The sequence below is a fragment of the Calonectris borealis genome, chromosome 10 (genome assembly GCF_964195595.1).
Source record: "Calonectris borealis chromosome 10, bCalBor7.hap1.2, whole genome shotgun sequence".
NCBI lineage: Eukaryota > Metazoa > Chordata > Aves > Procellariiformes > Procellariidae > Calonectris > Calonectris borealis.
Genome location: NC_134321.1, coordinates 21,350,387 through 21,377,892, shown reverse-complemented (window position 1 = coordinate 21,377,892; position 27,506 = coordinate 21,350,387). Strand labels below are relative to the sequence as shown.

The 27,506-nt window shown below is 36.9% G+C and overlaps 1 protein-coding gene across 1 annotated transcript in view; it reads right to left on the bottom strand.

Moving 5' to 3' along the window:
• Positions 1-27,506, bottom strand: part of SLC6A11 (solute carrier family 6 member 11) — a 105,764-nt gene that overhangs the window by 47,996 nt on the left and 30,262 nt on the right. The window contains exon 7 of the mRNA XM_075159343.1: positions 8,799-8,933. Within this exon, the coding sequence (XP_075015444.1) occupies positions 8,799-8,933 (135 nt within the window). The remainder of the gene's footprint in view (positions 1-8,798; positions 8,934-27,506) is intronic.

Here is a 27,506-nt window from a genome sequence, read left to right as displayed (position 1 = left end):
TTGATTTTTAATTCCTAAACAAGATTTTGTTTCAAAATGTGATAATAATAGTAAGAAAAATAAAGAAAAACACCTCCTTAAAATAAAAACACTTTTAAAAGCTCTGGTCTGTGTGAAACGTTGTGTGTGTGTTCTGCTAAAATATCAGTATGTGAACATAGAACTTCAGTGCAAAATCACCAGGAACCATTCTTTACAAATTCAGCTGTGCTTTCTTGATTCAAATGTTCTCTGAAAAGTTCACAGGGGTTGACAATAAACAAACAAATGAAAGATCGGTGAACCCGTATCCCAAACTGCATGAACATCTGATGATTTCCTGCCAAGTTTGTAACAAATTTACTCCATGCATTTCATTGCCTCCCTCTTTGTGGCAGTCAGATGCTTTCTTTCCTTACCCTTATTTACAATCCTGAATTGAAGTAGTAGTGTTTGGTTGGCACTCGTGTGACAAAACACGTTATTGCCTCTGTTCTCTGATGGCATAAAAAGATATTCTTGCAGCCACAATTCTGGTGCAAATGGTCACAGAATGCTCAGTTTATTTGAGCCTTAGTGTTTAAAGTAGCTGTCTATAAACATCCATTTGGGAAAATATGTTAACATATGGAAACCTAAGACTGTGAACACAGTTAAGGAAAATATCTTTTAAAATATTAATGACCTTTGCAGGAATTCCTGTATTACAAAATCTTCTAGAATTTAACATTAACACAGGAATAAATATATTTCTTAAAAGACTCTTATTTCAGAGAAAACAATATGAACTCTATCCTCAAGTCATGTAATGCACCACAGCAGAATCTGAAGTTAAGAAAACATGTTGACTATCCCATCCTGTCATTTATCTTCATGGGCAATTTTGATGATATAACTTTAGTGTGTGTGTGCCTATAAACATTTTACAAAGCATAAGGAAGAAACAATTACGCAATGCCAGCTAAAGTAATCAACAATCAATCCAGCTTCAACGGCCTAAACAAAAACTACACTAATACAATGGAGTTACTTTATCCATAAGGACAGAATAGCCAACAATTTAGCCTAGACATTCAGAGTAGAGAGCATCAGAAAGTCACAGCTGCCAATATACACATCTCCTCATCTTTCCAATTTGCTCTCCTGGATCTGGATCCTTGCCGTGAGCTGCCTGGCAGCTGGTGACAGTTCATGATGGGAGAGGCAGCTTGTTTTCCCACATACATTAGGGCAGTGTGCCAGCAACTGTCGTCAGTCACATCCCACCTTCTCCTCCCAGCTTCCCTCTCCTTGCTTTCTATCATTTTTTTCCTCCTTTTCCCACACTGCCCTTGCAAATAAACCACATATGTATGCACAAGTGTCATACAAACGATATGCTAGCGGATACAAAAAGCATGGTAGGAAGCGGGGAGAGCAGCAGTAAGGCACATGTAGTTGTAAGATGCCTACACAGTCCACAGCTCAATGCAGTCCCCAACCTTCTCACACTACCCTGGAGGAAGGCACCTTTTCTGTTCCTTTCTGCCTCCTCCTCATTTTGTACTTCCATTAGTTCAGAGAATACCTTCAGGGGAGAAGTTCAGTATCAATCGTCTCCTCTAGGCTACTTCTGAGGAAAAAATGTGTGTGAACCCAACTCCACTTACTGTAAAAGCCTTAGGTAGAGGCTTTCCAGGCTCACAGTCAACCCCTACAGCATGGCATCTCTCCAGTGGTAGTTTGTGGGGTGTACACAATACACTTTAACCATTACTGCTTTTCTGCAGATGTTTGCCCAGCCTTGTTTTTGTTGGATTGTTTTGAGAATTCAACTGTTATTCCAGTTCTAGGATAGAAATAAGAAGAGACTTGGAAGTGTCTGGGGGATTAGAAAGCATTTTTTGTACAGGTCTTCAAAGAGTAATCTTTAGGAGCACTCAATTTTTTAAACAGTAAATAACAGATTTTCTGCAAGCTGCACATCATTCCACCAGTGTACTAATCTTCTCTTTTTCTTTTTTCTCTCATTCCTCTGGAATAACAGGATTAACAAGAATCCTGTTAGCAATTCTTAAAATAACGATATATTTTCAGTGCCTCTATTTATATGGCATCACATATCCACTTGTGACTGTCCCAGAAATAGCGTAGAATATTTATTTGCTTCACTTACTATCTTCACTGTGCACAAGGTCCTTTATTATTATTTCCTCATTAATATCCATGTATCGCTTAGTATTTTTTGTACCAATTTTTAATTTCATCTGAAAAAAAAAATATTTTTAACAACAGCTTTTCTCTTGCTAGGAGACCTGACTTCTAGAGCAGCTGACACACTGGAGGTCATTGATAGTATTCACAGTTCTCAGTTCCTCAGAATGTTAACTAATTTATGCACAAAATGGCCTTTCAGTTTATCTAGTACTTCTTTTCAGGTGCCATCATTGTAAACTGAAAAATCTCTCCCTGTTATGCCAATGCACTGAGCTAATGTGTGGATCCTGTCTCCCTCCAGTGGCATATCGCACTAGCCATAAAGTCTAATATTAAAGCGCAATTAGAGTTTCCCTGAAACTCAGATGTCGTCTCTCCATTGCCAAGGTTGCTAAGGGGTTGCAGGGATAGCTGGAAGAGATTTCATAAGGCCGAGAAGCCCCAGGGAATTTACGAAGTGACCCCATTCTTTCAACAAGTCTCTTCTAACTGCCAAAATCTGCTGTTGCCTGCTCAGCTTGCTGTTGCTTGTGTAGCAATAGCAAGAAACACAAGGAACAACCATGGGGAGGAGGTGGCAAACTATGTGTTCAGGGCTTGGAATAACTCTCCAAAGCAATAACGGGACTTCTGGAACCACATTTGCTACATAAAAATTAATAGTCACAATATTATTCGTAATGATGGTGCAAACAGCAGACTTTGAGAAGAATTAATTCTTTTTCAAGTTTAAATTCTAAAAGTTTGGGTAGGGGATTACTATTTAACAGCAACATGAGTGCCTCGCACAGTCAGCAGCAATACTTTTTTCCGTTCATAGAAAGAACGGTTTGAAATTTAGATTCCATATCAAATGAACAGACTGTTTGCTCAAAGATACATGTGTAAAGTGGGAGTTGTAGTTATATAGATAGTAAATTCAGCTAAGGATTTTCATACCTATGGCCGTTGTTTGAATTTCTGGCATTTCACTCTTTTTTAAATTTACTGCAACTCACATACATGTGCATCGCAGCTGCCTGGTTCAGAAAGAGAATACCTGATGAAGCAAACAATACAGAGAATGGGAAGGAATTGGTAAGAAAAAGAGTAAATTCCATAGCTGTTAACAGAACTGCATGAGTGTGGTGGGAACTGGACATCTTCCTCCTCTCATTGCCACTGTTTTTCCCCAGTTAATTGTTTTTTTCTTTTTTTTTTTAAATGGCTGCACGAACTCTTATAACAGTCAAAAATGCAGTAAATTGCTGAAGGTATTACTAGACTTAGTGGTATTAAAAGGCTGGTAAGATTTAGGACACATGACCTGCCTCTGACCACTTTCTCCAAGTACTGTGCTCAAAAACTAGGCTTACCATCCAGTATTGAACGCATCCTGTGAAGTAAGTTTCTCATTAGACTTCAAGTTTCTCACTTGTCATATTCCAAACCAATAAAAGCATAAAAAAATTCTTCAGCAATTAGGTATCATTTCATTGTCTACATGTGACAATTCCTAGGTTTCAATTTTAAGGATCGGTATGCTTAGATACAGCATAGGTCTAAAATCCACTACTCGGGAACCCATACAGTTCCCTTGATTTTCTGAGCATGAAACCACCCAAAAATGAAATCACAATTTCTTCTACAATTTTTTTTTTCTTTAAAGAAAATGGAGCCTTAACACTTCTGTTTAAATGCAACAGTTTCCTCCACTTTCAAAGCTAGGAGAGAATTTTTATTTTCTTCTGCCTTTGAAAACATAGGTTTCATTCGGCCTCAAGGTGGCGATACAATTGTGACAGCCGCTTGCTTCCAAGGCTGCATGTATTAAAACTGTATCAATCTGGGTTCGTCCTTATACTGCTCAGAGAGTTCTTGGTAAAGAATCAGAGTGGCATTACTGCTGCAGCTCTCATCGCTAAAACAACTCTGCATTATTAAACATTGGAAAATAAAAAGTTAAGGGAAGATAAATTCTCAAATACTTTTCCAGTTTGGATTTTCAGAACAGGATTTAAGAAAATATTATCTCTACTCCTATACAGTATTCCCAAATGCCTCTCACACATATGTATATTATAATTAGCCTAATTGGATAGCAATTGTTTATGGCTTTGGTGAATAGCATCTCTTTAAAGTATAATTCTACGTCTATGCTCAAACATATTAAGATGATGTTCAGGAAGAAGTGAATAACTAGAAAAATAAACTCATGCTAACCTGAAAATTGAAGAGTTTTTAATGAAAACTACAATTTTCAGGCAAAAAAAAAAAATTAATGTGCATTTATTCTAAGTGATTTTCTACCAAAAAAAATTTGTTTTCCCTAAAACAGATATCTGATGTACTGAAATGTTCTTTTTCTCTGTAAACACACAGATCATGAAAACTTAGCCTAAGTGCCACACAGGAAAATGCAGGAAGAAAGAAATTTTTGAGACAGTGGGCAATGTAAGGAAAAGAGTCATCTTGGTACTATAAGACCTATCTAGTGTAAGGATTTTTTCAGGTTAAGTTGATGCTCATTGCTGTGCATTCATGTTTTGGTACTTATTTTCAAGAAGGGCAAGAAGGAAGATACAGTGAACTACAAGCCAGTGAACTGAATTTCAGTGCCAGGGAAATTTACGGAAAAAGTCCTTCTGGAAGACATTTTCAAACTGGGTGGACTTCCCATTGCAAGAGTACCCATAGAAAACACCTGGAAGCTCTGCACAGCCATGGCTACCTAATAGTTGAACTCTCATAGCTGAGCTACTAGAGGTAAATTTAGAAATGTTTTTTTTACCATCAGAAATTTTAATGCAACTTTAACACTTTCTCACTGCAAACAAAAGATCAGAGAAATTTAAAATCAATCCTAACTGTGGTAACTCAGACTTTCCTGTGCCTTATATATAATTTGCCCTGTCGTTCATTTATCATGTTTAACATTCACATGACAGTATACCAGAGATAAAGTACAACCTGTATTCTTTCCACATAGAAATGTATTCTCATGTGCAATTCAGTTGCAAAACCCAGATTAATTAAATTTGTTCAAGATTTTGGTAAGCACCAACTGTTCAGAGGAGAGTGCAATTCTGACTATGTTGACATGTTCACCCCTACAGATGCTATAACGTATATCTTCATTAAAACAATACACATTTTTTAATAAAAGAACCAGTAACTCAGCCAGTTATCAGCATACAAGCACACAATAAACAAGAAGGCTTTATTTTTATTTTCCTCCACATTTTAAGAATCCACCACTACAGCAGGGTTTAAATTTACATGCATGTGTTTTCCAGATCATTGACCGTAATATTGCTCCCTGATCCACCAAACTGGTATTATCTGCTAGCCCCTAACCAATTTAACCTCTTCCATGCACAAATGTTTGCAAAATCCCATTATGAAGAACCAAATGTTTTCCCCAAAAAGAAGCAGTGAGTACCCACACACAAGCACAATTACATATTAAGTGACTTAAATCTGTTGAGGGCCAACCAGAACAATATTCTGAGTCAGACTTGCACACAAAAACCATAACAATCCTATTAACTTCGTAAAATACTTCTTTTATGAGAGTTATAACTCAGGAAAGATCCCATATTTAAGCTATAAACAGCACCTGTATCTTCCAAATTGGGGCAGAGGGACATATTTCAAGCCAATTTGAGCATGAAGGCTATAGAGACCTTACTGTTGATGAAACAAAGCATTTCTGAAGCTTAAATATAGTACTCCACTATTATAATGAAAAGTGATTGGTATGAGCTTTACAGATACACAGGACAAAAGATGGCATTTTCAGACCAAGAGGATTCAGTCTCCTGAAAAGATAGAATATAAAAATGAAATAGTGAACACAGCACTTGAAAGCTAAGAGGAACTGAAAAGACAGATGAATAGCTGCTTAGAAAGCTATAACAAACCATGGAATGCAAATTACACAAAGACAAAAGATTCAAGAACTTCAAACTAAAGTGAGCCTTGAAGAGAAACTTAATTTATTTAATCCACAGTAAACATAGTTGGCACTGTGGTTCAAATACTGCTCTCCTAATACAGACACAGTAGTCGCCCTGGAACATTATTTAAACAGGCCTCCAACTGAAGAGGAAAACAACTTCTGCTAGTACACATGCATTATGCTTTGATATTGTGGAGTAAATCCAAATAAACAAGAGTAAAGATGAAAACTGGAAGCACAAATGTCTTACTTCAGTTGTCCTCTGTTTGCTTCTTGGCAAAAATCTCTAGAACAAATTGAGAAAAGGCTTACGGAATGGGTTTTTTTGACGCAAAAATTCATGGTTTTGAACATTACTAAGTTCTACATTTCCATAAAATGGAAAATGTCTATATATCTATCTTGTTACCATTGAAATTTGCAATAAAGCTGAACCAACTGTGTTTTACTTTTAATAAAACAAGTTGTGCCAAATTTTTAAGATTGAGAGCCAAACTTCCTTTATTTCTTGAAAATTGACCAGAGATCCCACCCATAACTCAGAAATCTTTCTTCAAAAATTAAATTGATTAGTCTCAACAAAATATTTCAATTTCAACGAAGCAGCATTCTTTCAACACAAAAATAATTCTCTAAAACCATTTCCGCATGCATACTACAGTTAAATTACCTGTATTAGTGTTCCACAATCTCTATTGTGGTCCATTCTACTTCAGCTTCTTTCCTAAAATACTAAGGCTGAAGTATGGCAATGTGTCAGGGAAAGTCTCATTGAAACGGAGAAGAACATTGGCTTGTTGAAGCAATCCATTAAGCCTTCCCAAAAGACATTCTAGTATCAGTTGAGCTATATGTGTGGGACAAACAGATACACGCACACGTGTCTGAAGTGCTTTGTACTTCACAGACTGCTTAGACTAATATTATGTGGTTTGGAAATTGTCATGGCAACAATGTATTTCTTTACAAATGGAAACAGTACAGTAAATAGGCATATAAAACCCCCTTGTAGCCTGACAATAGTGTTGCTTAAGCTTGCATGTCCTCCCTCAATAACAAACAGAAGCAAGGATGTCAGTGGCATGTGAAAAATCCACACGCGGGGCAAAATCCTGTTACCAGGCCTCTCGCGCACCGCTGGACAAGTGAAGGAACCAACGTGTAAGCAGCAGGACTACCTCCTATTCGTACTAGGTCGATAGACTTCGCAGTGGAGGAATCATCACGGTGTAGCTCAAGAACAGAGTATTCAGTGAACACTTTTTGTTAAAGCAGGGGGTAACTTCAGTTGTCTGAACCACACAGCAGGGCGAAACACTAGTTAAAACTGGACAAAATAAACAGATGGCATCCACGTTCTCAGATAAGCATACGACAGTCAAATTTCTTGACTCTGCTACAATGAGTTAAGGCACATGGGGTTCAGTTGAAATTGGACTGGCTTGCTGTATTTACTACAGTCTGAGTCTATTCTATGTTGCAAGCAAATAACTGGGAGCGTGTCAGAGAATCCTGTTGTTTTTCTCTATTACTGTGCTAATTTCTCAGGTGAACGGACGCCACCTCTAAGCAAGCTAGCTGTGGGAAAGCCATAGCACATCACTGACGTTCTAACACCACTTCCACAACTCTTCTTTCACTTCCCATCTATGCTGACGTAGAAGGATGGAAACATTGTTGAGTCCAAAAGTGGCAACATGATTAAATTTTCATCTAAAATTGTCAATATTTTAAATTAATCTTTTTCTTTCTAGCTGTTTTTTCTGTAGAAATATTGCTTGGATGAGTAATATACAAGCAATGAGTCAGTCATTTCAGATACTTCAAGGAAGTAACCTGAAGGGTCCCTTCTATTGCCTTTTGCAAAAAAATACACATTTTCAGTAAGCAGAGGTTAAAAAACTTATGCTGACACATTTTCAGTGTCAGATTAAAAAGCACATTAAAAAAATTAATTTTGACAAATATTCCCAAACTTCCTTTCTATCTCCGTCTCAGGATCCGTTTAATATTATAATAGCCTTAGGAGTAACACTGTATAATGTCTTTTACATTGCCAAACCAGATAAGTAAAATGCTGTCTGCAGCCTGTCAGGTTTTGTAGAGCTTGTGTCATTTTCCCTCTTTGATATCAGACAAATGATATATATTAACTGTTTTATTGTACTCATCTGTCACTGAAAAAAAATCAACTTAATCCAGTATTTCCATCTTCAACTCTACTCTGGAAACAATAAAAAAGACACAGTTCCTGGTTTGAGTACTTCATTCCTCCTTGGTTGCATATAGAGACTTCTGCTTCAAAGACATCAATCATCTGAATGATTAATTTCTCTACTAATCTTGACTGAGATTTAGATTTGGAATAAGCAAAGAACCGTAAAATGGCTAAGTCTTAGTTAAAGTTGTTCCCATGGAAACCAGTGGCAATGCTCTTGCCCCTCCACGGCAGAAGCAGCAACTGCAAGTGAGCACTTCTGAAAATTCTGATTTATCAACCCAGGTACTTTTCTACTAAAAGAATAATGTAAGCAGTGATGGCTTTAAAGCCCTATCCACAACTCCAAATCTCTAACGATAAACAACTATCCAGCAATCACTTGTATTCAAACTTTAAAATCAAGAAACTCTTGCAGTTTTTCCCAGTCAGAGAAGAAAATAAATACATGGACCATAGTCCTACCTGTGGGTCAGACAGCCGAGAAAGGTCAGGGTACAAGTAGAATTTTATCCCCTCCGAAGCACCTGGTAACGTTACTCCACGAATCAGAAGTATCATCAACATGATATAGGGGAACGTGGCTGTTACATATACAACCTAGGAAGAAGCAGCAAACGTTAGAAAAATATTTTCTTCCAACCACAACAAAAACACCTCATTTCCACATCCATTTTGCTATTAGATAAAAAACAAATCCTTTCCTGGAGGAAAAGTGCTTTTGATGCCCTTCTTCATGCAGGTGAATTTTGTCCTCCAAACATATTTCCTTCTAAACTATTTATGTCTTGTAGGAAAGGTCAACACTTTTTATAGAGAGATTGGGAAGTTGTCTTTAAGTATATTATTTATTCTCTTTGTGACAGGTGACCAGACACTATACTATAGTGTACCTGTACACTATGCCACATAGTGTTCCAAACACAGATACAGGGAAGTTGACTCATAACAGCAAGTAATTAATTGCATTATATTATATGTATTCTATAACAACATATGCAATGAATTCTCAGTCACTTAGTAATTACTAAACTGTCATCTCATAAGACTGCTTTGCCTGCATGTCTGTGTTTGAGGAATAAACATTTCATCAAGCCTAAAGGTTAAATGCTATGTATATCTCTTTGCAATTTGCTATAGTACCCTTATCACGCAAAGCACCTTCAGGCAAGATTTCTGAAGTGCTCAAGCCCAGCAGTGTCTGTGTTCACATATATGGCCACATTTTTTTCAGAAATCAGTTTGCTCTGATGCAAATGGGGAGCAACCGAGCTTTTCCGGAAACCTGCAAGAAGTCAGGTTTTCCAAAGGAAAAATTAAACAGAATTGGTCCCATTTTACAATCGCAAACCTGAGAGCAGTATATAGCTATTCAAACTTGGAGATGAATTAAATGGTAAATTCCAAGTCAGTATAAATATTTCCTTTAAATAATTCCTTTAAAACTTAACTCTCCATAATTCTCTATAGCCATTTCTGCCTATGCAAAGTAGGTATAAAATATCCTAATATGCAATGATACTCTTATACATCTGCCTTGCACAAGTCAAAATTACTTAACAAGCTGCAAGAATGGGGAAAATCGTTTGGTGAAATATGTGACCTGTATAGCCCTCAAAAAATATGCATTTTAAATTCAAAAGTTCATTACCTGTCTCATGGCTGTGTAAATGAAAGAGATACATCAGAGAATGCACCCATGAAAGGATTCTCAAACACATTTTCATGACTAATGAACTGAATTTTAATTTTCAGACCGTGCTGAGTATTTAACCCCAAACGTGAAATCACCTCGTGTGCCTCAGATAGTACACTCAGAAATGGAGGAACTTAAAATCACATGGCAGATCTTCGAACGTGTCCAGCTGCCCAAGACATATTTAGACACTTCACTCTCACTGACCTTAACAGGAGATAAGCATCTATATATCTTGCAGGTGTCTTGTACCTTTTGAAAATACAAGCCATGATTTTCCCAGGAAATGGAGACAACCTATTATTATATTCCTATAGGTCTCAGAAGCCTGAATTGATCAATTCATAGGTCAATAAAAGGCAAAATGAAAAGCTTTATCCCAGTGCTTACATTTATTATCATTGACTATTAGTGGAAATGCAAACTGATATGACTGGCTGAGTTCAAATAGACCTTGTCTCAAAGAGACTGCTCTCCACATTTAGGTTTCAAATAAAAATGGATCATCAGTTAATGGGAAGTAAAAAAAAGGAACACACAGAATGGACGTGGTCCTGCTCTGAGTGTTTTATTGGGTGGAAGGGATGGAGTAGCCAGCAACTGGTTTTCATGATTCTGTATTTAATTCTTTGCCAGCTATTTTTCTCTACTTCTTTTAAATCAATAGTTGCTTTTAATAGAGGATAGTCAGCAGACATATACATTTGATGACATGGAAGGTATTGCACCTGAATATCTGTTATAACATTAAAGAATAACATTTCATTGCATCATGCTTCATAACTACACTGGTTCGCAGCCTGCTGTCTTGCGCATCCTGCCACTGCCTTAAAACATTTTACATCAGTAAACAGATTGCAATTTTGTCGAGGCAGATTTCTTCCCAGGTTCCTTTGGGTGTATTTCCTCACTCAGCTCCATCAAGGGAGAGCTGAAACCACTCATCTTTATGCCCAAGAGAGGTAAGGTAAAGGTACCCTTGAACAGCAGTCTGCAATCCCACAGTAGCCATCCGGGCTTGTAGAGCTATACTTCATAGTTTTCTGTTTGCTCTTCCAAATGCCTTCCACAGCCCATCCACACGTCTTAACATTATTGCAAGTACTAGAACCTCTAGCATACTTTTTTATCATGAGGATAGTTGTGCCTCAGCTTTAGAGGAATGAGAACTTTCCTTCCTTTTTCGTTACCATGCAGAAAGAGGATATAAATAGAGTGCAACTGGCTCAGTATTTCTGGCAATAAATACTAATGCCGATATCCAGAACAACAATGAAAAAGATACCAAGTAAGCATGTGTGGTAAAGATACACCCTTTCTGAGCCAATTGACATTGTTGACAATTTTTCGGTGTTAGTGCCTATACAGCTAAAGAGGCTGCTAAAACTGCAAGCTTCTCTTGTACTGCAACAGGTACATGTATTTGTTCAGAGAGGGGAGAGAAGGCCACCACTTGTAGGTGGCGTTCAAGTCTCCCAGTATGTTGAGCCACTTAGTTCCACTGCATCCAGTGCATCAGTTGCTCATTTTATCATGCTTCTCGAGAGCTCATGAGGTGAGGGAGGATGGGGCATTTTAGAAATCAAATGCCATTATTAGTATCATCATCACATCAGTAAGCATTAAAAGTTTCCTGAATTGTTTTCTTTTCTTTCAACACATCAAACCTCTCTGAATATAAATGTGAACACAACTGTTTCTAATTACACTGCATCCTGTTTTAATTGACTTTAATTGCTTGGTATGTTAATTTGCATTCCAATGCTCAAAATGCTTTTTTTAAACCCTTGTCAGAGCAATGCCAGTGTTTAAGCAGTTGGAACAAAATAGAAATTTCTGGCATGCTAGTTTTTGCACCAAGTTCTCCTATTACAATATAATTGAAAGACAAATTTACAAAGATATTTAGACATAGAAGTATGTGGAAAGGCACCTACTGGGACATCTAACAGCTCTTACACATACTTAGGTACTTAACTAAAAGTACATTAGGACCAAAGATCCTGAGAATAGATATGCCATGAACTTTAAGTTTTGGAAGTAAGTTAAGTATCAAGTACTGGAACTTTAAATACCAAAACCCTAAAAGACTTAGATGTCTCTATCACTCAAGGTTAGTTATAAAGATATCTAGGTATCTATGCAATGATTTCATGAGTAAGGCACTATAAAGTTCTTGAGAACTGAACTAGCTGCCAGTTTGCATCTTTTCATACCTAAGTATCTTTTAAGTGCAAATATGGTGCATAGGTTCAAATTTGGCTACTGGGACTGTTGAACTTCTTGTCCTAAATGAAAAGGTGCTTTTCTGAACAGTCTGGCTACCTCATGCTGAAGAGGTTCAAGTGAAGGTGACTTGGCTTGTGAGAAAACATAGAAGAAATACATAATAAATCTGTTGAGAATAAGGAAGAAGCCCTGCCTGCAATGGATTGAGCCACACACCCACAGAAATCTAAAAGCCTAAAAATAGATTCCTCTGGCTACAGCTACTACAGAACACACCAGCCTGATACTCGCACACTACCTGACAGCAGCTTCTTAGTAGGGCGAGTCATGAATAGGAAGTAGTGAACTTCAATCCTTTACTTGGCTCTTGCTGAGAACATAACTGAACTAGAATTCAATGAACAAAATATAACTTTCTAAGGCTAGGAAGTTGAGGGAATTCTTTCCTGCAAGCTTGTTTGCACTATAATGAACCAATTGCATTTTATAAGTTGAACAAAAGTGTTTCATTTCACTTGATTCTTCAGAAAATTACTGGCTTGCTAAACCCCTTCCCCTAAAGTCCTCTGTTGCTCCATTGGGCTATAAACACAAGTAGTATCAATGCAAGAATTGCCAGCAATTTGCCCAAACTCAGTATTAGAAGAGTTATATGGAAAATAAGACCTGACCCCATGCCTGCTCATCCTTATCTTTCATTTAGTGTTTTCAGCCTATTGGCTAGTCATTTAGCCTATTTATCTAGCGGATGCTGTGACCACAGAAAACTAGATTGACACCACCCACTTCCTTTGTTAAGAGGAGACTGCTGAACAAGCTTCAGATCTCAGTAACATACAAGGCTTGTCTACACAGGACAAATAAAATTATGCCCACATTCTCTACTCTCCTGTGTGGAGAAACAGCTTGGGAACCAAAATTTCACTGCCTGAGTGATGTGACAAGGAAAAGAGTAATTTTTATCCTGCTTTACAGTGTTGATGCAGAAGGTCATATTAGTACAACTATAGAAACATAATTATCTTACCACCGTCTGGCAGCTCTGGTGTCTTTGTAGAGAGACACCCAGGTATTACCAATTCAGGCATGATTTCCATCAAAATTTTAAACAAAACAAAACAAAACAAGAGTTCTACATGCCACAGTTAACACAGCCATCCTGGCTCTACTAATATTTTTCCAGTTTCACAAATTCTATCTTCCTAGATGTTAACAGCAGGTGATAACAGTGTAAAAGACTTCTGTTTTCAACCACCATGGTATACTGTGAAATTTTCCATCCAGCATTGTTTGGAAAAGAGTCTTTGCTTATATGACACTATAGCATCTACGGACATACAAATGACAACTGAAAAGAGGTATTTTCAACATTAATTGGATTTACAAGAAAAATGGTATAAAACAGTATAAAGGAATGACAGCTGATTCACAAGTTTTCAAATGGTATGTCAAAAGGGAGGAAAAAATTTCTAGATCCGCCTACATTTTAAAGCTAAAATTTCATATGCAGAAAAAGAAACTAAACCAAAAACCCAACAAAATACCAGAGGAGTGGATTTCTATGATGTATGATTGGGATGGTCAGGGGGAGATAGAATCAGCAAGACAGCTGATTTTTCTGTTTTCTCTGTGTGTTTTATAGATTTATTCAGCATCATCTGCTATTTCTCTTGTTTGTTTATCCACAGAGGGAAATTTGCTCCAGAATAATCTTGCGAACCACCCTTAACCAGATTGCTTACAAACTGCAGAATTTCTTCTAAGCTACTAATGAATCATGTGTGAGTGCAGACAGTTTCACTTGGAGTGGAAAAAAGTTAAAAAACCAACAGGTAAGAAAATTTAACAAGGTTTGAGAGCTGAGAAATAAATATGAAAGAGGAAAAATCCACTGGGAATGCAAGATGAGCTAGAAAATAGGGGCCAGGAGAGGACCCTTAATGAAGGTATGCAAGAATCTTGTTAAATGCACAGTGATCACAGGAAGCAGAAGATTCTACATGACACAATAACAGCAAGAAGGAATAAACACTTCTAATACCACATCACACTGAGGTCATTGGCTGGGACACAGAAAAATCTCTATCTAGCAGAGCTGTGCAAGTCCTCATTTTTATCCATGTGGTGGTGAAGGAAATAAATAAATAAATAAATAAATAAATAAAAGTCTGAGGATAACTGAAACAGTTTCCTTTACAATGAAATGAAAACTCAGCTGCAAAATCCATTTTGAGTCAATTAAAAAAAAATTACATTCTATTCCATTTCATTTTGGCATTCTTTTTACTGAATGGGTGGAGGGGAGATATTTCTCAACTAAAAAATGCTTTAACAAGCCGAAGTTGTCATTTATAAGCTTCATTTCAATATTAAAAAATAGGTGAAAAATGTTTCTTTCCTTTTTTTTTTCAGCAAGAATTATTCTTTACATTGGGTCTGACTTTATGAACTTTTCAGCACTTTCCAAATTTCATTTCAACAACATATTCTCTGTTCAAAACTGCCTACCTGTAGTCAAAAGTTCCAAAAGGAGGGGAAGAAAAACACGGTGGAAGTTTTGACTCAGTGCTGAGGACCCTAGTGCTCTAATAGCCTCTACCAGGCCAGTCCAGCAATACAGCTAAAATTGGAAAGCAATGAAAAAGTACCAGCAGCAGACAATATCAATGCACTGCAGCAGCTCACATTCCTGGCTGAAGTGAGAGAACAATTCACTTAGATAACGAGCTTTTTCTCCCCATAAATATTCCTTAAGCAGCATCAAGTTTTCTAAATATGTGTTACTTGAAATTCTTTCCCAGCTAATTACCACAGCTGGTTTTGTTTCCAGATTGCCCAGGACCATTGAAATCAAGATCTGTCTTATTTCTGCTAAAATCTCTCTTCAAGCTTGTTGGTTATTTTGATGGGCTCTACAGGCCTCATATTTAATCAAAAAATGTACTGCCTAGATCAAATGCAAAGCTAGATTTCCATGTATTTGGGTAAAAATTTCTTAATTTAACAGATACTGCTGACCCAAAATCTTCATTTATTAGACTACCAAAAGAAACCAACCTGAAATGGTCATGAATATGGCCTGAGAGATTTCAAGGCAAATATCTTGGAACATAGCTGCATCTACACCGCCAAACTAGTGCACTTGATACCACACCTCCAGCAACACCTCAGTCCCTTGGTTATGCCTACTTCTCAACTCGGTGTTTGAATACAATGAGAGGGTGCAAAACTCCCCACATCTTTCAGAAAGAAACCTTGCTATGTGAGTAGAAGGGAGTTTCAGTGATTGTGCAGAGACTGCCCAATCCATACAACTGGAGAACACAGACTAAAAAGTGCTTCTTGGAACAGAATTTCCCCTCCATGTAGACATAATCAGTAAAGCCCACTCGTGGGGACTGGAATACAAAAAAGTGCCTATATAACATGTAGAAGCAGTTAATTTCGTTACATTATTTAAATCAATTATGTGAGCATCTGCATTTTTAAGCACTGAGTAACGGAAAATACAGATAACCAGATTCTTTCTTGAACAGACCATATGCATGCACAGCTTAATAATGACCTAACCACCTACAAAGAATGTGCCAACACCTTCTAAAAAAGTGGGACTGATCATAATAGATAGACTGAATCCTGAAAGAATGTCTTTAAATCACAGTTCCATGTATTTCAAGAATCCATTCCAGTCTGAATAGGCCTTGGTCAAATTCATAGTAAAATTTGATTCAGGGCATCAAGAGGAAAGACTCACTTTTTAGATTAAGGTTCACAGGAAACTATTTGCATGGTTACCCTAAGTTTACGCGGTCTACAAATTAATGCATAGGTCTATAGTAGTTTTCACACTGCTCTGAAGTGTACAGAAAGATTCACTAGTGAATCCACACAATGCTAACCTTGCTGGTCTGAACAGGGACACAGCCTGAACTAAGAAACTATGAGACTGTTAGTCATACTGTTTTATCAATGCTACTATATTTTTTGCTGTCATTAAGTGCCAAAGGAGGAGAACAGGAAGACTTACTTCCTAGATGAATACCTATAGTAAATACAACTCAGAGAAATCTCAGGAACTCAGTGCAATGACTTGCATCCTCTCAGTGCTACTGTTCCTCAGTCTCCAAAATTATACTGTCCAAACTCAATATTCATCCTACACTTATCAACTGCCTGAGCGTCCTCAGAGGAGTTATGTTGATAAAAAAAGAAAAGGATGCAACAATTCTAAACACTAACACGCCTAAGTGTGTGCTATCCATTTGTTAAAGTGCGCTTGTCGCATTTTTAATATATTGTTAATACACTGCAAAAGTACAATGCAAAAATACAATACAATGCAAAAATTCTAACAGTTGTAAAAACAGTATGCCCAAAATAATTCTGTGAAGCAAGGGGAGGTCTGTAGTGTAATTTTCAAATGCACAAAGTTACAGAAAACCTTTAGCAAAATGAGCACTACAATTTGGCAAGCAGATACAGCTCTACCAGTGTAAATACAAAAGAAGCAATCCCATGATAAAATCAGGGTATTATTGTCCCTAGTACCGATAGTGTGTGGTGGGTTTTTTTTTTTTTGTTTAAGGGGGGTTGTTTTGTTTTGGGTGTTTTTTTACCCTGAAGAGGCTATTGATTTAAATTAATTATTTTATCTCCACCATAAATGGGCCAGCCTAGAACTAGAATGGCAAATGAAATAACAGTATCCTATAACTATGAATATCTAAAAGAATAATGTTAATTTATTGTTTTAGTTAACATTCAAGTGCACAGAGGAAGACCTGTCCTGTGGTTGTGGGCAGGGAGAAGAGGATTGATAGGGAGGAAGCAAACTTCAGCATGTTGGCTAAGCTCATTACCGCAAGCAAAAGTGTTTATGTAGAGCTCCCATCAAGTAGGGAATTTGCAGAGCCACAAATATCTCAAAATCAAAGACTGCTATTTAATCAAGTAAAACTCAACTTTAAAAACCAATCAGGAAGAATTTTAAATATAAATTAGAACTAATTAATCAACTGAGGATTTTTTTCATTTTGAAAAGGTCTTTAAAAAGTTCAAGCTTTTAGAAATCAAAGCTGTTCCTTTTCAGAACCTTCCAGGATTTTCAGACTTCTGAATGCCATATAGTTTGCCTTTATACACAACAAGCCAGATACTGATATTAGTTACATATATGCACAGAAACCTGAATTTTGCTTAAAAAACGTTTAATATGGATGACTATTCCTGATATAGGACAATCCCATTTCTATGAAAATAATTTACAGCGGGTCAGCATTATCCCATACTAGCACTTGAATTTCCAGTTTTGTTACTGAGTTTACACAGGTGGAAATGGGGGACTGATAAGGCACTAAATGAATTTGATTTCTTAGCTACTCTAGACATGCTTTCCAGCTCCCACTGAAGGCACCAGTCAGTAGGTTCTGTCACATTCTAAAAATGTTTAACCTGTAAAGCAGAAAAGACGGAAGGTTTGGAACAGGACAGGAGATGATTTTCCTGCCACACCAAAATTTGTAAGATCTTAAATCTGCACTGGAATGAACTCAAAATTTTTGGCCAACTCATTCCTCTGATCCAGAGGCTACTAAAGGTTTGTTTGCCCTCTGACTGCTTGCTGGAGAACACGAAACTGAGTTTTCCAGATGAGTGTCGTCCTCATGTAATTACTAGCTGCTCTGAAGAATGTCTAGTTTCAGTGAATCAACATTTCCCAGTGAAATAGAGCTTTACCAGAACATTCCTTATCATCTCCAGCTTAGATTGCTTACTTGTCCTGCTTGATTTTCCTCAATTGTCTTTAAAAAAAACTCAAACAAAAAAAAACCAACACCCCGCCCCCACTCCCAAACGACCACCACCACTAAGGTGGCGCATGCGTTCTGGAAAGTGGATACAATGCTATCTACCGAAAGGATTAGTAGGTGAGGTTTCCTAGCTAGAACTCCTCCTTCTTCAGGTAGCCACAAAAGGCAAAAGATGCCAGTCAGCAAAGATCAATATAGCAATCAGAGTATACAATCTACACAAAGGCCTTGGCTAGGAAGGAGGTAAGAGAATCAGGCACTGTAGCCAGCATATGAAAAGTCATCAAATAAATGCATGATTACATTAGACATTTTAAATAATTGCAAATATTAAAACCATGAAACATCAATTCAATAGGAATTAGGAATTTCCCTAGAACTTTGCACCAAAACTAGTCACACGTGAGCCTCTTTTTAATATGTAGTCTATCAATCTTCCAAGCATTCAAGCAGATATGTTAGTGGCCATCTCTAAACGATTTATTAGTCAGTTCTGCAGTTTTCTGAGAGTACCACAGCATTATTTAATCTTGTGCAGTAAACGCTGGGAAAAAAGTGATTTGTAAACAAGAGACAAAAGGCAAAAGAGACATCCCTATAGCACACTCATACCTCTTCTTTCTTTTGATAATTTTTGTAATCATGAAATTGTCTTGTGTATTGGACTAGATGACCTTCAAAAGTCCCTTCCAACCAAAACCATTCTATGATTCTATTGGGAGGTTCAGGACATTTACAGGATAATAAAGAGCTTATCATTTATTATTGAAAATGTGTGTTTGTTTTACACACAGGATGATAGACAAATATATATCATCCACTGAGGAATATAGGTCCTTATTACCGCGGTGACAGATGTATTCACCATAAAGCATTTGCAATACTACTTATGTATTAAGTATAATAATTCTAACAGAAATATAATAAATAGCCTTATCACCTAAACTAACAAGTATCCTTATCATCCAGACCCTAATTCTCCACATTTCTATTCCCTATGGCTACCTCATCTATTATAATGTAGTTAGTCACATCTTTATTTTACTTAAAGGCTTATTGCACTGTAACTTCCCTACTAAACAGCCTCTAAATCTAGCCCCTAAATCACCTCAAGGCTGACTTGTAGGACACTGATCTGACAGTGTGCTGCAATCTAATTGTGTTTTTGAGCTGAGTTTCAGTCTGAGAAGAGGTGACACGATGCATAGGAAAAATGAGAGGAATCACACAATAAAGACATTGGGCTGGAAGACAGTGTGACTTAAGAGTATCTGCTACAGATTTATTTTTCTATCTCAGGCAAATGCTTTGATGTCTCTGCTCTCCCTTCATCCCTTCAGTTCAACAGAGTTCTCTGACTGTCTGTTATGGGGATGTAAAGGCAAGCTCTTTGGGGAACAGAGGCATCTCACTGTGTTCATCCGAGACTTGGTACACTGAGATTCTAACCTCAGTAAGGCACTCCAGGAACAGGTGACATACAAACTAAACCACAAAAATACTTACTGACCTGAACTACAGTTAGTTATCTCAGATAGCAATGAACACATTTTATACCCACAGGAAATAACTCAAAGAAGTTTTTATTACAGTTAATTCTTTGTGTCAGACTGTTATAGCAGTGCCTTACACTTTCTACATATCACACAGTATTAAGCTTATACAGATGTTTTGAGTTTTTCTTTTCTTTTATAACCACACAAATTTTTCAGTTGCCCAGCAGCAGAAGTGAATAGCAGGTACATGGCAGCCAACTCACTTCTCGGGGATGTGTTTTAGTTACCAGCATAGCACCAGCAGCTGCCTAAAGCTGCCTTTGTTGCTCATGTAGCGATTTATTTCATTAAGCTTTCCCATTCTTAAGACTGAGTTTGGATCCAATCCATGTTAGTTGACACTGGGGTGGTATACAGAATTAAAGTTTGTAAATCTCACAAGAACAGCCTTGTAAACAAAACTTCTACTACAAAGACATCTTTACATTGTAGATAAAGCCAAAAATCTGGACTATACTGACTGCAGGAACTAAAGAGACTGCCTTCCGACTGGCCTTTGCATAGAGTGCCACGAGGATAGATACCTATAAGCTGCTTTGTACATTGCGAAGAATGAGCCAATCTTGAAACTATATAGATTAGCACTAGCTGAGGACAAACCACCTGTGTGAGAATAGGGGATTATATCTATTCTACTTCAGCTGAAGAAATATGAAATTGAAGCATCACTAAGAGTGAGCACTATAAACGGATACCAACTCTCATGTTTCTGTATTCGAGTTGAGGGACCAAGAAGATACCTTGTATGCTCTTGCTGAAGAAAAGGTGCAAGTAATATTCCAAATACATAAACTAAGATCCAACAAAAGCAATATCTATAGCTCTTTCTGTACACACATAAAGAGACTAGGACACGGGCAACCACACAAACATTTTTGTAAAACGTACCTTCATAAAACCTCAACAGTTATAAATAAGATACAAGCAGTGTGTCATGCACCTGAAAGAATAGTATTTTAGCCCTGACACATGTGCATCAACAATGATCACACTAAACACAACAATTTATATTTTGGCTCCCATTTGATGTTCTTCTGTATGGCATTGTTCAGTGATTGTTTTTTTTAGGTGGGGGATAAGACAATTGGTAAGGAAGGGCAGGTTCTGTGAAAGGAGAAATGAAATATGAAGAGGTCATATAGGAACAAATGACAAACTATTGCATTTCTAAAGCCTTTTTTTAATTGGGTCAGTGTATTTATTTTTGATAATGGGCTAAAAGTGCCTGGTAACCTCAATGGAAAAAATAAACCCATATGTGTTACCTTTAGCCAATCAATGCATTTCTCCTATAGAAATGCCTCAATGTTAATCTGTGCCTTTTGGCTTCACCTTTAATTTTTCAGCAAATTTCACTGCATTGCCGCTGCAAATATCACAGCTGGCCTTCCACTCTCTGCCCCCACCTTTCATACATTAGGTTGACAGATCAGGTGATTTCTCTGCCCAAAAACTCTGACATCTGCATGTGCCCTGAGCTGTCCTTCAGTGAAGCACACTTTTGACTTGCATGGGCTGTGAAACAGGGCTTAGATCCAGTCTAAGTAAATATTCATATAAAAGTGGATCTCTGCTGTTAAGGTGCAGCTGGGAAGCAATGAAATAATGAAGATATAATTCTGATTTAAGTTTACTATTTGATACTTTCCCCAGCTACCAAACAGAAGTTTGGGAAAACCACTGAGAGGCACAAAAGTCTCCTTTTTTAACAAATCCAAGGTGTCCTTAAATGCTCAGTGCACAGGAGAGTGAAAAAAAAAATCGCAGTAGCTGTTTTAAAACCTCACACAGAGGAGGCGGATAGCAAGAACTCTGCATGCATCTCATGAATGTTCTACTTTCCCCCTTTGAATACAGAGATCAGTCTTGGACAGAGTGTTAAAGCCTCGCCATGAAGGGCTATTCTTTGTTATTACTTTAGGCTAAAACAAAAGACACTTCAGGAGATACAATCATTGCTGCCTAGTTCCTTTTCCTGGGCGCCCACAATGGGCCCCAGTTCTCTTTTTTTTTTTTTTTTCTTCCACACATCTTTCTCTTATTTTTTTCTTCTGTCCTTTTACTCTTTCTTTCTGCCTCATTGAATCCATTAAGGCCTTTATATAGCCTGCTATTGAGAAATAAATTTTCTTTGGGACTAGTGACTGAGTCTTAACTGCTGGCAAGCAAGGCTTAACTCCTGATGGGAGAGCAGAGAAAATGATGGGTAAGAGGTATGAAAAGTCCACCTCTGAATTTGGGGTCTTCGAGCACACCGGATACCTTGCAGTGTATTGCTGGTAAGCAGCTCAAGGAAAAGGAACATCCTAATCCTAGCAGTTTTTCCAACTCTCTCATGGCTTAGTCTTGATACGCTAAGTTATCTTTCTGCTAATATTTTCAACCAGATCAATATACTCTTTTCAATTCTTTTTCTTGGTTATATACTGGTCGGTATGCAGGTCCTTTTTGCAAAATTGTAAATTAGAAGGCACTCTAATCAACAGAGATGCGCTGCTATGAAAGAGATGTAAGAAATTCAAGGCTTGGAATGAAAGGGAAAAGCCTTCAAATCTTGAAGTCCTGAGTAGCTGCTACATAAAATCGAAAACATCTCAACTATCTGAGAACCATATAAATAATTCACAAAATATAAAGAAATATGAGGTGGGGGGGGAGGAGGGGCAGGCAAGAAGGGTGAAAAATAATTTACTATTAGTGTGCCCTCTATTGTCTCCAGCCTGGATAATGAAGTTATCTGGGGAATGAACAGTGAAATATCCATAAATCCCAGTACTGCAAATCCAGGTGGAGGAGGGAGCATGACTATAAAAAGACAGATAAGCGGGGAATGTGTAGAGTTCAATAGTGAGAGATGATATTACACTCAGCCAGCCGGAGCCTGACAGCTTACATTTTGCATTTTAAACTGTTCACACAAATTCTGGGGTTTTCCTCAACAGAAAAATGAAAAATAAAAGTACAGTTGCAGCCTCTTTTTTTTATTTTCTAGTAATGCATAGCGAGGAGTTTGATTTGTTGGAATAAACTCTCAATAGCTCAGATGTCTATTTTGTATTGAACTATCCAGGCCTACCAGAACTGCAACCGGGGACAGAAGGTCTTCAGAAGCACTACAGAGTGAAAAAAACAGGGCTTTAGACCTTTTGTTAAAGTTTGCTAAAATGAGGATGCTAATTAAGCATATTTTAGTACCTTCCATTGGCCATCTTATTTATTCATTATAAATGGTCTTACAGTTTTCAGTGATTCACAGTTTAACAATAATGACAAAACTACTTACCAAATCATTTTTCTATTATTGTTAATAGGTCTATGTCAAGATGCCTCCGTCAAACAGGCTTTACCTTACTGTTTTCTCTTATCTCAGGTCTTTTAACACAGAATAAATACAGACTTCCATAAAATTTCTTGAAAATTTACACTTAAATGGCCCTTCACTGTGTTCAGCTCAGCAAATCAAACTGATCAGTGGAACTAATTAAGACGTAAGAGTGCAGCATTGGGAAGGACAACAGCCATGCAGTTACAAAATTAATTTCACAAAGTCCAGCTTAAGACCCTCATATTGATCACAGCTATAAAATGCACGTAGCAGCCTTTACAAGACTCTTGTTTAAGTTTTACGTGTAAAGCTTAAATAAAACACTCAAACCAGGAAAAATCTGGGAGTCCGTATGGAATCTAACCATGTTTGACAAACAAAACATTTAGAGTGAGACAGGCTCCCATCAGAACCATTAAGCAGAAAAGAACTACGGAGAACATTACAGGTTAAGACACTATGCATATACACAAGAACAAATTCAACGTAAAATAACAAATTATGCCATCTTACACTTATTCAACCCAATATCCTGCTTACTTGTGGTAGGTAAAACAGCACTGCTGCTCCTTTAAGAAATGAAAGTTCTGTGCTTTGCTAAGGTCTTTATAACTTTTCCAATGATGTCATGGCAGAAAGCGAAATACTTGAATGAATAATGAAAGTGACAAGTAAAAAAAAAAATCAGTGTGCCTCATACTTTTATGTTTATATATGATAACTACATCACCAAGAAAGCTTGCGAGGTCATCTCTAATAGTTCACAATGATAAATGCAAATTATTTTCCTAACCAAACCGTATCCTTGTTAGAGATGCAATGGATAATATGAGGCTGTCCAATGTTAAATTAGGAGAAAAGTCATAAATGTTTCATGAGGAGATACTGTAATCATTAATCTATTATTTTAGCTTTTGACTTGCAGGACTATTTAATCAAGCACCTTAGACAACTCATGTTTATGTAGAGAGAGTAGCTATATCAGTGCTTTTTCTTATGTAGCACTTAAACAGATGTAAGCACAGCAATACCTTTCAGCTATGCTTTCTGTGCTATGGTTAAGAGAGTACCTACAGAAAAGGGGTAGCAAGTGATAAACAGAACCATATTAATGTTTTCTAGCGTATTTTCAAGTCAAAGCTTGATGAGACAGTGTGCAAGACATTTTCAAAGTTGATTATGATCTGAAAAACCAAGCAAATTTGTTTTAGAGCAACATCCACAGCTTATTACAGGAGACACAGCCTCTTAGCTCTGAGTCTGCTCCTCTAGATTGTTTTGTAGACACTTGATACCTGTGAAAGAGTTGATGCTTTCTGCATGTTCTTGTGTCAAATCAGGACAAGACTCCTGACCTTAACTTTCAGCACCACTCTCTATTTTTATTAGGCTCTCCTTCTGTTGTAGTTTTGAAGTATATCAAGTGGAGAGACAGCATAAAGTTAACACACTCTAAGATCAGGATGATGCTGAACTTCAGGGAACTCAACACAGAGTAGGAAAGGATCAAAAGATTCAGAAGTCAGAATCAGATCAAATAATATTCAGTGATTACTGAAGCCTATCTCTGCAATACATAAATTAGTTCCAGAAAAATTTGAAGAACGGACTTTTATGAGATTTGTCCCTCTTCCAGATGATCCTGAAACAATGTGAGAAGGATTTCTTACCACATATTGGCAAGCGGCTAATGGTGAAGTACAAAAAGGTGTGGAAAGAACTATTTGGGTTTGGCTCTAGCAAAAGAATAGAACTATAGTCTTTATGATACTGGTGGAGAACTCATTCAAAAAGACCCCAAAAATATACAAGTCTTGGTCTTACTGGTCATACAAGCAGTGTGATATTCTAATACTAAATAACACGAAAATCTTGAAGGTACACAACAATATTCTTTTAACCCTTCATATCAGAAAATGCTGACTTTGTCATAAAATGACAAAACCTGACCTACAGTTTTACAACAGACACTAATTTTTTTTTGGTTGCTTACTAAATGTTTCCCAGATCAAAAGCAATTTTCCTCCAGCTATCCAGATTTTTTTCAAATTAGCGTTACCCAGACAAATTATATCAGAAATAATTACACTTCTTGGTGTTACGCAAATTTCTTTACAGAAAGGTTTCAGAGAACAAATTGGAATGCACTGTAAATCTGAATGCAGTTCACTATTTTGTAAGGAACATAAGCTTTTTCTTTGTTGTTGTCTGCTTTTTGTAACCAAACCATATTTAATAATGTATTCTATTGACATAGAATACATGGCAAAGCAAATAAAATTGTTTGGCAATATTATATGTTACGAATATTCTGGAAGATGGAAGCTGTCTTTTTGGCAATGTTTGTCTATAATATCCTTTGGCAGTCCTGTTGAAGTCTTCAGCAGACTTTGCATTATTTGTCCATTAGGTCCAACTCTTTGCAATATGACTGAAAGGGTCTTAGCTTGATTTTCCAAGAAATGTAACATATGGACAAGGGCAGTTTATGGCATTTATTACACATGAAATACTCCCTGCCTAAACCAGTCTTTGGATCCAAATCTATTAGTCATCGTTATATTAGTTTCCCTTTTACAAGGAGTTTTGCTCTTCTCTTTGTGGCTTGCTTTCAAACATAAGGTATCACACTTAAAAATGCAAAGCTGGGGGTGTGGTAAAATGTTCTAATATCCGTACTTGAAAATGATAGCAAGACTGCAGGTTGCTTTTTAACACTTTTGATTCAACCCTTCCTCATCTACAGTAGTGCTATTTTATACAGCACAGAGAACAGAAGAACACCATGCAATGATATTATAGAGACGAGCAAGTTTGATCAGTTGTTCCACGGCTGTGTGACATGACTGTAGGCCAGTGATACAGACTAGAACAGAAAGAGTCAAGGAAAAAAAAAAAACACAAAACAGCTATTAAATTAGCTTATTAATATAGAAGAATTTTCAAGTCATTCTGTGTGCATGAATAATTGCAAGCACTCAAACCTATGCTACATAGTAACACAGATGATACAAAAATGTGTTTTAATCAGGAATGGATGACAGAAATATAACAAGCTAAGCAAAAAAATGTATAATTCAGTAACAAAATTAAATATTGGAATGAACCTACATGTAGGAAAAAAGTAATTAATAAATGACTCGTATCATGAAGACAATTAAGCATTGGAATAGGTTGCCCCAAGATACACGAAATCTCTGTCCTTGGAGGTTTGTAAGATGCAGCCAGTCAAAGCATTAAGAAAACTGTTCTGAGTTCAGTGTTGATCCTTTTTTGACCAAGAGGCTGGACAAGAGATCCCTTCCAACCTGTAAAATTTTGTGATTCTATAAATCCACGTACCTGACAGGGTTCCAAACTAAACAATATCAGCACCAGACAGGGATGCATTGATGCATTCGAAAAATAAGCAAGATGCTTGAACAGAAAAGGAATGGACTGATGAATAAGACAAGAGACTACCTTAATGCCTTTGTATAACTCTTTAAGTCTACCAGCCTCCTCACTTCAAAAGGAGTTGTGCAGAAGTCGCTACAAGCGAGGAGTTACTATGAGTTATGATCATTATCTGAAAAAACTCCCATACTCTCACTAAAAAAAAAAAAAGAAAAAGAAAAAAAGGAAAATATTAGTATTACTTCCTTCAGCAAGCAATTTAGGAAAAATAGATTAGGAACTTCTGGTGTCTCTTTCTCAAAGTTTAAAGCACAAATTTAGTCAAATTAATAAATGGATAGTCAAGATCCAAAAAAGAACTGGTTGCCTGCTACCTGGAGATTTCATGATGTTATATGAAGATCAAAAATTAGCAAGACTCAGCAACTATGTAGGTATATACAGTATAGAAATACTCAGAATTGTCATAATTAGCAATCAAAAATATTTTGGAAAAATAAGATACTAAACCAAGCCCTAATGATCAGAGTCTAGAATGACACTTTAAACGTTTAGAAAATTAACTTTCTTCAATCTTCTACATAGTTCTTACTCATCTTTGGAAGCATTTGACGCTAGCTACTGAAAATACTTCTGCATAAGATGGATATAAGGTATTATCAAGCTCAGCAAGTTACAATATACACATAGCATTATATTATCATATTTTTCTCCTTTTAAATTTCTCATTCAAAGACCCTGCATTTAGTACATACACAACATTTTAAATGTGAAAGCTAGCATACAAGTAACTTCAGATCTAAGATTGAATAATTAATGGCAGGAACCTCAGAAAAGGCACAAATATGTTTCTCCTGAAAGCCACCAGAACCACCTGAAATTATTTTGATATTACACATCTGTTGGAATGGAAAACTAAAATGTTTTGTGAAAAAGCGATCACTTTAAAGAACAATAATGGGAAAGTTTGGAATATATCATTAACAGTGTCACAAGCACTTTATTTGGAGTTCAACTTTATGTTAGATTTAATGTATTTAATATTCATAATCCGAGTAGATTCTGTGGTAGTGCTAGTTGGAGAATGATGGTTTTATTTTATGATAGCTTTTAAGGCTTGGATTTTTTTTCCACCATGCATTAGGATGCAGAGTAAAAAGA